Source organism: Cynocephalus volans, chromosome 11 (assembly GCF_027409185.1).
Source record: "Cynocephalus volans isolate mCynVol1 chromosome 11, mCynVol1.pri, whole genome shotgun sequence".
NCBI classification, from domain to species: domain Eukaryota; kingdom Metazoa; phylum Chordata; class Mammalia; order Dermoptera; family Cynocephalidae; genus Cynocephalus; species Cynocephalus volans.
This window is the reverse complement of record NC_084470.1, coordinates 91,176,831-91,189,177: the sequence shown is the minus strand read 5'-3', so window position 1 is coordinate 91,189,177 and position 12,347 is coordinate 91,176,831. Positions and strand designations below refer to the sequence as shown.

Sequence of the window (12,347 nt, the reverse complement as noted above, 5' to 3'; positions counted from 1 at the left end):
CATCCCATCCCAGGAGCCTGGAGTACATCCAGTGGTGGCTCAGTGGTCATCACTGGACTGGATGCAGACGTCAGGAGGTGTGGCTGAGGCCCTTGGCCCCCCACCATCCTGGCTTGGGTGGTTGGGGGCCTTCCATTCCATCTAGGTTTTATAGGTGTTCTTTGGTGGTGTTGGACCTTTACTGGTTAACGTCAATACTTTGTCTCTTATCTGTGGGTTTTTTGTTTTTTCTTTCAGTTCTGTGTTGGATTATTTGCTATTCCCACCACTTAAACTCTGCAGTGGAACTAATTTGTTTTCCTTTGGTTACTTCTAAAATTGGGGAACTTCCTGTGGGAACCAGCACTGAGCTAAATTGCTATTTTGCTGCTGATTTTCTGAGGAAGGCTTTTTGTGCAGCTCTGGTTTTAATTGTTGACCTTGTAAGCACTTTTGGGTCTTGTGAGGTCCAGTACACCTGGGTTATGTGGAAACTATGGTCTGGGCCTGAGTCTTTTCAGCAAACTGCACCCCCTGCAGTTATATATTCCTGACTAGTCTCTGCTGAGTGGGCCTGTGCTGACTGGGGAACAGATCAGCTGTCCATGCTGTGCCCCAGTGTTCCCCCAATGGGCCCCACCCCCCACACTCCAAGAGATCCCCTTACCGGTCATCTTTAAAAAAAAAAAAAATAATAAATAAATAATAAAAAAATAAATTTAAAAAGTTTCCGTTACATTAGACTCTTAAGAGTTGATATTTTCTTTTGTTTCTTAAGTTTGTAAGTTAAATGTAGGTATAGATATTTAACTCTATTTTGAACTTGGCTCTCTTTTTTTCAGAGAGCCAAGAGAACTCCAATATTTGGAATTAACCTAATATCCTTTTATTTTCTTCCTTAAAAAAATACAGCACTTTACTTTTTATAAGAGTTTAAAGTGATTGACCTAAAGAGAATGCTTCTCTTTTTAATTCATTGTTTCCTCACTCTTTGGCACACAAAGAAAATGATAGTATTTCTGTGGCATGCCAGGATAAAGAGATAATGCTGGAGGCTGGGAGTGCCTGCTATGGACTTCAACCACCCTGGGTCTCACCAGGGGCTGGGATTAATGCCTAGTTTACCACCAACCCATGGGGGCAGGGGAGAGTACACGATTAGGGGTTAGGAAGCTTTGCTTTTATGTGATACTAATACACCATTAAACAATTGAATAGGTGGGACATACAACAAATACATTTATATGTTTCTTGAATAGAAAGGACAGCAACAGCATTTGAAGCATCCCTTCTTTCTGGGCAGGTAAGGCAGTGATTGAGTCAGTTGAAGGATAAGTGACCTAATCGCATGATCCTAATGAATTATGGTAAGACTAGCTTTCCTGAATTTAGGTATACTCCTTTTTCCTGCTTGGTTTTGCTGTTCTTTAAATACTCAGAAGGCACAAAGGCCAGATTAAAGTTAGTGTTTATTGAAGTGGAATCAGATGAACAGATGAAATATTAAAAGTGACAAGTTTACAAGTTCCCCACTTCATTATTTTCTTGTTAACTGCAGAATCTTAGAAGATAAAACACATAATGAAAAAAAAATCCAGTCCAGTGCTACATTTCAGAGTAGAATGTGTCATGTTTTTAAAGTGAAAAATTATTAGTGCATACATTAAATACACGATTCTCAGATTTAGAATTTGTTCTTTTAAAAGTAAGAGTGCTAAATATCCCCTAGGTAGAAAACCTTGGTTCTGGGGAGCGTTAGGATCCAGAAGAAGGCTTGCTCCTGATGTGGCTGGGGTGCTTGAATTAGTTCATTTGTTTTGCATGTGAAAGAGGTGAGCGTACAGGAATTATGTGGGTTGGTGTAGTCAGAAAAGAGGGAACAGATTTGGCTATTGCAGGAGAGAATTTTTTCAGATTATTTTTTAGGACTAGAGCTAAAAATTTTTATATCAGTATTTCAATGAGGGTGCCTGGATGTGGAAACAATTCTTGCCCTAGAAATCATGATTAGTAGAAATATTTTTGACAGCAAAAGAAGGGATGCTAACACCTTTTTTCTTATCATTTATAGAGATTTAGTAGAGTTTTTTTAAACATTCAAGAGTAGATATTCTTTTTGAGTACCTAAAGACTTGAAAGGACCCACAAACCCAACAGAAAAATGGACAAAAATCATGAACAGACAGTTTGCAGAAAGAGATGCAAATTAAAGCCATTACTCACCTACTGCCTCAGGTGGGGAAATAACTTAATGTTTGACAATATACTCTGTAGGAACTCTGTGGGGAAACAGGCACTCTCATTTCTTATTGGCTAGAGTGCTAAATCCAACATTCCATAAACAGGGGAAGAAATCAATCAAAAGTAGTGATGTTTTTCCTTTTACTCAGTGTTTGGATGAGTTGTCCTACAGATATACCTGCATATACAAAATGACCTATCCACAGAGTTATTCATTGCATCATTGTTTACAGTAACCAAAGACTAGAAACTACTCAAGTATTCATCAGTGGAGGCTAGTTAATTAAACTAGTATATATATCCCCACTCTGAAATACTGTGTGATTGTTAAAAAAGGAAGATCTCTTAAGTGCTGATATAGAGGGATTTCCAGAATATGTTTTTGATTGAAAAGACCAGTGCTCACAACAGCATTTGTTGCATGCTATTTCTTTTCTAGAAGAGGGAAATTAATGTATACTTATATTCATTTCGTTTTGCATGAAGAAACACTGGAAGGATAAACAACAAACTAATACAAATGATGACATGTTGGAGACAAGGAGGAATGGGTTGGATGGGAATGAAGGAGGAAGTAAGACTTCTCAGTATACATTTTTTTGTCATTTTGATTTTGAGCCATGGAAATATATTAATCTACTTTAAACAGAAAAAGAGCAGGTACTCTTTAAAGTTTTGGAAATCATCATTATCCATCAGTGTTATCATAAATTTTGTCACTGTCATTGAGTGACTTTTTTTTTGGAACTGAGGATGTTTACTATTCTAATATGTTATCAGCCAGCTGCTAAAATATTTGGCATATAAGCTATTGCTCATCCTACAGAACAGATTACTAAAAATATGGGTTTCAGAAAGGATTCATGGTGGCTGGCAGCATTTATTTAAGTACCATTGTCTGGTAGGCATTGTATGCTCTCCATCAATCCTCCAGTGGTCTGCCCATAAGGAGTTTTTTTTGTAAGTTGGATATACTCAGTCACATTCAAATTAATACCACATTTAAGTGGGGGAGAAGGGACTACTAGATAATAGAAAAATTCCACTTGTAAGTAATCTTTAATCTACAGGATTTAGCAAATGTTTGCATTTTTCCTGTCCCACAGTACCCTGTGTACCTGCCATGCTGGATAAATAACAAGTTCTGATGAATTTGCACCCTGGTGTCATAGAAACGGTGGAAATCAAAGATTAAAAGAGCACATAGTGATCAGGTTTCCTAGGGCAAATTGAAGCATAGTGCTGAGGCAATTATTCAGGTAATTTAGACCAAATCTGTTTTATGAAAATGGAACTGACATTTATTGAACACTTACAGTGTCCCAAGCTCTATGCTAAACATTTTACGTGTTATACTGATTAATCTTAAAAACATTTCTATGAAAGATGTGTATTATTAGCCTGACTTTACAGGTGAGGCTATTGAGACTTGGAAGGTTAAGTAATTTGCCCAAGGTTCAGTAAATGACAGAAAACAGGACTACACCTTAACTTTTTTTTTTTTTGTCTTTTTCGTGACCGGCACTCAGCCAGTGAGTGCACCGGCCAGTCTTATATAGGATCCGAACCCGCGGTGGGAGCATCGCTGCGCTCCCAGCGCTGCACTCTCCCGAGTGCGCCACGGGCTCGGCCCTACACCTTAACTTTGACACATTTTTAGATTATGATTTTTTTCCTCTAGATAACATTACCTGTTATAACTTTGCCAGAGGTATTTGGCATCTTACTTTTCAGCTTTGGAGGTAAAATCTTTACTAGTAGAACGAAACAAGCCCTCTCCACCTGGAAGCAGGTAAGAGAGCATGCCTGGGGTCCTAGGCAAGGAGCTGAGGGCAATACCCTCCACCCAAAAGCAGGCAAGAGAGCATGCTGAAAACATCACTTCTGTGTGGTGGCCCACCACAGCCATGGCTGCTGCAAAAGCAGCCTGATGCCACAGCAGCAGCCACAGCCACCATGCAGGCAGCCCACTGGACACTTGACTCCATTGACACAAAGAGAGTTACTAGGAGAGACTGGAAAAAGAAGAGAGCATCTCTCTCCTCAAAGCCCACTCCAGAGTAATAGAAGAAGCAACTGCTGTACCTGATGATGAGATGTCAATGTAGAGATACTAGAAATATGAAAACTCAAGAAAATATGTCACCACCAAAAGAATATAGTAATTCTCAAATACCATATCCTGTAGAGCACGAAATCCTTGAAATGGTTGAGAAGGAATTCCGAGCACCAATCTTAGGAAAACTCACAGATATGAGAAGACTCAGTTAGACAACATAATGAAAAGAGAAAAAAATCCAGGATATGAAGGAGGAAACTTACAAAGAGATTAATACCTTAAAAAAGAATGTGGCAGAACTCCTGGAACTGAAAGATTCACTCAACAAAATAAAAAACATAACAGATAGTTTAAGCAGCAGGCTAGAACAAACAGAAGAAAGAATTTCTGATCTTGAAGATAGTCTTTTCAAAATAACCCAGGTGAACAAAAAAAGGAAAAAAGAATTTTAAAAAATGAAGAAAGTCTGAGAAAGCTGCCCAAACAGTTGAATCATGGATGTTCCAAAAGGGAAGGAGAAAGGAAAAGGCATGGAAAACCTATTCAACAAAATAATAATAGAAAACTTCCCAGGTATAGGGAGAAACACAGACCTTCAGATCCAGGAGACTCAAAGCTCCCCAAACAGATTCAACCCGAAAAGATCCTCTCCAAGACATGATAGTCAAACTGGCAAAGCTCAAAGACAGAATCTTGAAAGACACAGGAGAAAAACATCAAGTCACGTATAAGGGAGCTCCTATCAGACTAACATCAGACTTCTCAACAGAAACTCTACAGGCCAGAAGAAAATGGGATGATATATTCAAAATACCAAAAGAGACAAAGTGCCAGCCAAGAATACGATACCCAGCAAAGCTATCCTATAGAAATGAGGAAAAAATTGTGCATTTTTCAGACAAAAGCTGTGGGAGTTCACCACCACACAACCAGCCCTACAAGAAATCCTCAAGGAAGTCCTGTATCTGGAATCTGAAAACTGATGATCACTACCACAAATACACAAGAAAGAACAAAACCCTCTAGTAGAACAAAAATGCAAATGAGAAAGAGAAAGAAACTGAATTTTACTACCATAAAACATAGTGACAATGTAATAATGCTCCTGCTTTATGCCTGATTTTAGTAACTTTGGTCTTCTCTCTTTTTTCTTGGTCAATCAAGTTAAAGGTTTACAAATTTTGTTGATCTTTTTAAAGAATCAACTTTTGGTTTTGTTGATTTTCTCTTTTTTTTGATACCTTATTTCATGTATTTATGTTGTAATTATTATTAATTCCTACTTATATTTGCTTTTGGTTTAGTTTGTTCTACTTTTTCTATTTTCTTAAAGTAGAACTTCACTGATTTGAGATTTTTGTTATTTTTAATATAGGTGTTTGCAAGTATAAATTTTCCTCTAAGCACTGCATGAGCCCTGCATCCTATACATTTTGATATGTTGCGCTTTGATCTTTATCTCAAAGTACTCTCTAATTTCCCTGTGATTTTTCTTCTTACCTATTGTTTATTTAGGAGAGTTTTGTTTAGTTTCCACACATTTGTGAGTTTTCTAAATTTCCTTCTGTTATTGTTGTCAGAGAACATGTTTTCTATGATCTTAGTCTTTCAAAAAAAATGAAAAATTTAAACAAAAAGTTCCATTATCTTTCAATTGTATTTTTCCATGAACTTTTTGAAATGCCCTTGTGTTTATGTTCTGTTTTATTGATTTTTTATACAATTTATGGTGGTAAACTTAGATATTTAATTTCTGTTCTTGATTTCTTTCTATTAAGTGGACTTGTTGATTTCCTGAGAAATTAATTTACCTTTGAAAAGTTTATTCATCTTCCTCTGTTGAAATTAATTTGATATTTGCATGCTTTTGGAAGACTTTAAAGAGCTATTTCAAATAATTGTAGAGATTATAAAATAAGTAAATTTTAATGTTTTACATCTCCAATTTTTGTGAAAATTTGGAGCCCTACTTTCTAAAGAGTATTTTGTTTTTAATCTGTTATTCAGTTTCTGTATTTATTTGAACAAATAGATGTGCATATCCTTAAGACAAAAAAGACAGCAACAACAATAAGAAGAATGAAATAAGATGCTACAAAAGGAACGTGCAAAGCTGATGTCTTTCTTTGCCTGATGAGAAGTTGTGCTGCTTTTGGTCGGAAAATGACAAGGGTAAAATATAGGATGAGTAAGTAAGCCAAGGTGTGGTGTGTGTGCATGTGCATGCACACATACACACGCACACACAGAGTTAGCTTATGCTTCTGAAACACTGAGCTGAAAATAGGGTCTAAATGGTATGAAAAATTAAGTGTGGGTATTCTAAATAAGCCTACTGGAATCTTCCTGAACAGAGGTTGGGAATTCCATAGAATTCAAGATTTATATTTTTTTGCCAGTGCATCTTTCTCATTTGTATTTTTTTGCCAGTGAATCTTTGTATTTAAAATAATAGCCACTCTATCTTGGACCGATGGTGACATCAGAGAGCACGATTTGAATGCCCTTCCACAGGACAGCTGTAACTTTCATGTACCAGACCTCATTTTCATCCAGCTTCTTAAAGAGTGGTCTTCCAGAATGTTCCAAACCCAAATAATAGAGAAGCTGAAGTTTACTCTGAAAAAGTTCCTCGTTCTAAACTTAAAAGCTATAGTTGTGTAGGCTTGTGCATGCTCAAACCCCAGGTATATGAAAGTGAGTAACTCATTTTCTCTGGAGGACAATTTTTAGATGTCTTGAAAGTATATTAAAGGAATTTTTCATCTTAAAGGTATGTTAAAGTGACTAAGACTTAAGGAATATCACTTGCTTCTATCCACAAGGAAGAGATCTGAGAGTGATAATTTTACTAACACAGACTTTTAAGCTTAATAGTCTCTTTATAAAATCCTATTTGTGAAACTGTTTAATTTCAGGAATGTAGCTTTTGAGTAGAATATAGTAAGTATATTACTTTAAAAAGGAATTAACAATTCTGTGTGGTATTTTAATTGCATTAGCATCAACTCTCAGTTTTTCAGTGGTGACTAGAATTGGAGCAGCAAATATAGCAAATAATCCTTAAACTTCATTGTAGGTAAACTTCAAACCTCCCAATCTTTGTGTTGGTGCATTTAGTGATTCGGTTATCATGCAGGTAAGTGTCTGAGGTGGAGGTGAAGGAAAGGTAACAAGCTGAGTACATTGGGGAGCTGCATAGCCTGGCCGTGCAGTGAGGTTGAAGTCACAGAGGAAGAGGAGATTGCAGGCAACCTCTGAGTTGTGTTTTTTGTAAACTTCCTCTACCATCTGTTTTCACTGAGGTAGCATAGCAAAAACCTCTTAGGTACATCTCATTAATGTACCGCAAATATTTCCCTTTAACAAATCAGTGATTTGTGCTGGTAATTTGAAAGCACCTAGGTAAATTGATCACAGACTCTACTAGGTTGGTTGACAGGTTTGGCTGTCCTGCTCACTTAGCTGGAATTGTAGGGATGCCTTGTGTCCTTCCTGTTAAAAAAAAATGATGTGTTGGAGGCGTTGGCAAGAAGCTGACTTTACTCTTTCTCTAGCTCTGTGATACCTATCAGACCCCAGGCTACATGATCACCCCCCAATTCTCATTCCTCTAGCTCATGGGTTCTCTATAGGAGCGATATCTGCCCCTGGGGGTGGAAATTGGTTCTAGGTGGGGGCAAAGAGGGGAGGCAAAAAAACTTACTTCTTTTATGTATACAGCACAGATATATACACACACACTACATAAACAGGTATACATTATATTTGTGGTATTAAAATTTCATTGGTGGGGTGGAAAAAAGTCTGAAAAGGCTCCTTAGGGGAATGATAATGAAAAAAGGTTGAGAAACACTGCCTTAAACTTTATCCAGGTAAAGAATGGATTACTTTGGATAGTGAAAAGGGAAGGAAAAGGTTAGGTTAAAGTAGCTTCAGTTTTCTTTATAAAGTTGGAGTAGTTATCTCCAAAGTAAGGAGTAACAAGGATTGGGATCCTGTAAACGGAAAGGTTTGGAACTGCTTCTGTGGGTATTGGTGTGACAGTGTATATAACCCTCCCTAGTGAGTGGTTGTGAGGGTCCATCTCTTCAGAAAATAATAATGTTGGTGAAATCTGCCTTAATGTCCTTCAGGCCTTCTGCTCTTCCTCCTTTATTCCAAAAAAACATACTACATTTAGCTAGCTATTTAATGGGAAAGGTTGTTGTAAACCAGTTTAAGGTAAAAGTGGCTGACGATAAATTAATGCATTGCTATTCTCAGAGACACTTGCTTTGGAGCAAGCGGCTACCCGCAGTATAAAAGAGTAGTAGATGCTTGAGTACAAATGATAGGCTAGATCAATGGTTTCCAACCCAGGAGCCTTAAGTAATGGTTGCGGTGGGTCTGTAGATAAAATATGATTGTATGTAGATGAAATAGTATTTCACAAATGAATATACTAAAGAAATGTATGCATGAGCTGCTATAAGGACTAACATACAAACTAAAAGTATTACTGAACTTATAATGGTTCTTTATTATTATGTATTTTCTCAAGCCACAAATACTAAAAATATTGCTAGTGCTATATGAGCTCTTTATCCTGAATGAAATGCCTGGGAACCATTGTGCTAGATCTATTAGAGGGTTGATGTGCTTGCAGTGTGACTGGATTCTCCACACATAGGCCATTACAAATTTGAATCATAATCAGGGTGGGCCATGCATATAGCGAGAGTCCTGGGATTTAGGGGGTAATCCCTTGAATAAAACATTTGGTACAGACTGTATGTCATGACTGTAGTTGCCTCTTTTTTTTTTTTTTTTTTTGTTCAGTCATGATAGGCAAACATTGCTTCAAAGTGATTTGTCAGAAGTGGTTAAGAATGAGTCGTGGACACTTTCAATCTTTGTAATTTTTAAACTTTTATTTATTAATAACATCAGAGAAATGATTGGTACTAACATTTTAAAAAATGTTGTTTCTTACCTGAGAGGATATGAGATTATATTACTTTGTTTTAGCCTTTTCCACCCAGGGATAGTGACAACTACTTGAGTTGTCCCATACAATGTCCATGGCAGTCTATATCTTGGATTTCTAAAAAAATGATTTTTTGATGTTGATACATATATCCTTTAAAAAAAATTGTTTATTTGGAGCCGGCCTGTGGCTTACTCAGGAGAGTGGTGCTGTTAACACCAAGGCCATGTGTTTGGATCCCATATAGGGATGGCTGGTTAGATCATTGGGTGAGCATGGTGCTGACAACACCAAGTCAAGGGTTAAGATCCCCTTACTGGTCATCTTTAAAAAAAAAAAAAATTGTTTATTTGGGTAAAAACAAGATGCATAAAGCCTTAAAACAGCTTTTTTATTTTTTATTTTTATTTATTTATTTATTATTATTTTTTAAACAGCTTTTGTTTTTAAAGAAATAATACCTGCCTTCTGTAACCTTCTTTACCCTGCACAGGTAGGCTAAAGTTACAGCACTGTAAGCCAGGCTGAATTATAACAAACTCCATTATTAGCACAATTAAAATTAATTAATTTTTGCTTTACTTTGGTTACAAAGAAACTAAAAGGCACTTAGGAACTTGATATCTCTTGTGAATCTCATTACTAGAAATGCAGGTTTTAAAACATGATTTGATCTTTGGTTGGCATAAGAAATTGAAAAGGCTCGTGACTTTTCCATTTGGATCCAGGTTTTATGTTGATGGATGATTTATTTAAACTTTAGTGATATTTTTCATTATTATTGCTAATTAAGTTTTTTAACAGCTTTATTGTAATGTATTTGATGTATAGTAAACTGAAAATATTTAAAGTGTGCAGTTCAAGTTTTGATAAATGTATACAGTATGAAACTATTTCTACAGTCAAGACGATGAACATATCCGTCACCTCCAAAGTTTTCTTGTGTCGCTTTGTCATCCTTTCTTGCCCATCCACACCGCCTGCCCCCCCCCTGCCCCATCACCTTGCCCCTGTAGATAACCACTAGTTTGCTTTCTTGTCGGCATAGACTAGTTTGCATTTTCTAGAATTTTGTATAAGTGGAAGCATACAGTTTTTTTGTTGTCTGGCAATACTGATGTACATATTCCTTTAGTTCCAGTTCAGACATCATAAGAGATCTTCTAGAAGAAGAGGAAGCCTGGGAAGCATTACATAAGTGAGTTTTCATAATCAAGAAATAAGTATGTACTTTGATCTGAGAAATTATAATTCTATACAGCTGATTTTTAAACAAAAGAATATTTATGCTTTCTGATTGAAGAAAGTAATAATTCACATACAAGGTAGATTTCCAGTTTACTTCTTGTTTCTGTATATTTCTGTTTAGAAATGGAGTGCTAGTATAATAACTTTATAGTTACTTAGCAGAAATTGTTTATGTAAGGATAAATTGTTCCTATGGGCAATGAATAGTTTGGCCTTAAACACTGGCTCAGAATAGTTAGAAAACTTTTAATCCCTTTCTAGATGGTCCAAGTCATGAGACCTGATAAGTATGGGATAAATGAAATATTGCCCCTTTTCCCATATCACTAATGAATCAGTCAGGGAAATTAGAATGTTAGAGGGGACCTATTCAAGGTACCACTGATAGGTAAGGAGGAAAGGAACAATGCTGATGAATATTACATTTTTATTACTGTCTCTCTACAAGTAGTGATCTATCTATATGAGTATGTACAACAGGAGTGATTTGCTACACTATAATTTCTGGTCACATACCTCAAATGGACCCTCATAACTGCCTAGCAATTTTCTTCCGTTTCTGTGTTGGGTTCTTTTTCCTATTCTTCATAAGGATTATTTGAAATGTTCTCAACTCTTTTTAATGGCTCCACCCCCAGCTGAAGACCTCTTCTCTTCCTTTTAGAGAAAATAGAAGCCATCATATGGGAATCCTCATCTTCCTAATACCAAACATAAATCTCCCTCTTCCTATCTGAGGTGAATTCCTCCTTCTCGTTCCTAGCTCATTCCTATCCTCTTGTCAGGAACTTTATCACTTTTCCCTTTTCTCTCTTATATGGGCAACCTATCCCTCTCAACTGTATCTTTCCCGTTGGGTTTTAGTATGCATGAATCTGTCCCATCATGAACCAAATCAAAAACATCTTACTCAATCTCTCATCCATCCACAGCTACCATTGTATCTCTCCTTCCTTTCTTGAAAGTTTTTTGCAGTTTCTATATCCTTATCTCCCATTTACTCTTTAACATGTCCAGCCAGTTCCATCATTCTTCTGAAATAGCTTTCACTAAAGTCATTGAAGACCTCCATGTTACTAAATCCAAAAGACAGTTTTTCAGACCTCTTGTTCCTTGACTTCTTAGAAGTACTTACTACTATTTACTTCTTCACCTTTCTTAAATTCTTGTCTTCCTTGGCTTCTGATACGTAGTATCTCTTGCTTCTCCAGCTCTTTCTTTTACATGTTCTTTTCTGGTTTATTCTCAACCAGGCCATTAATTGTTGATGATGGTCAAGATTAAATTTTTCTCCTAATAAATTTATATCTCCTGCCCGTACCTCTCCTGAGCTTATACCCAACTACATACTTGATGTCTCTTCTTGGATATTTTTAAGAACCCTCAGAATCAGCATGTGCAAATCTTAACACTTGATCTTTGTACTCTTCATACACCCCCTCCCCAAAAGTTTTTAAAACAAAATAAAAACATGATCCTTTTCCATTGTTCTTTTTCAGCCAATTTCCTAAGCCTCCCTAAAACGAGGTGTCATTCTTGACATCTTTTTCTCCATTGCCTGTATGTCCTATGTATGTTCAGTCCTGTAGGTTTTACTTAAATATTTCTGGAGCCCATCAATTTATTTCCACCTCTGTCATCATTCTAATCCATGCTACCATCATGTCTTAATTGGGCAATAGCCCCTTAATTTGTCTGTCCTCATTTCTTCTGGCTTCTTTATAATCTGATTGCCACACGAGAGTGGCTTTTCCAAAATGCTAATTTGATTACTGTTACTTATCTCTCTGCTTTAAACATCTTCAATGGCTTCTTGTTCCTCTTAGGATCAGGAAAGGATTCTTTAATATG

At 36.6% G+C, this 12,347-nt stretch overlaps 1 protein-coding gene across 1 annotated transcript in view; it reads left to right on the top strand.

The window, feature by feature from the left end:
• The window catches only part of RAD18 (RAD18 E3 ubiquitin protein ligase), a 115,142-nt gene that overhangs the window by 94,079 nt on the left and 8,716 nt on the right, over window positions 1-12,347 (top strand). Inside the window, exon 12 of the mRNA XM_063115055.1 lies at window positions 10,384-10,446. Coding sequence (XP_062971125.1) covers window positions 10,384-10,446 — 63 coding nt within the window. The remainder of the gene's footprint in view (window positions 1-10,383; window positions 10,447-12,347) is intronic.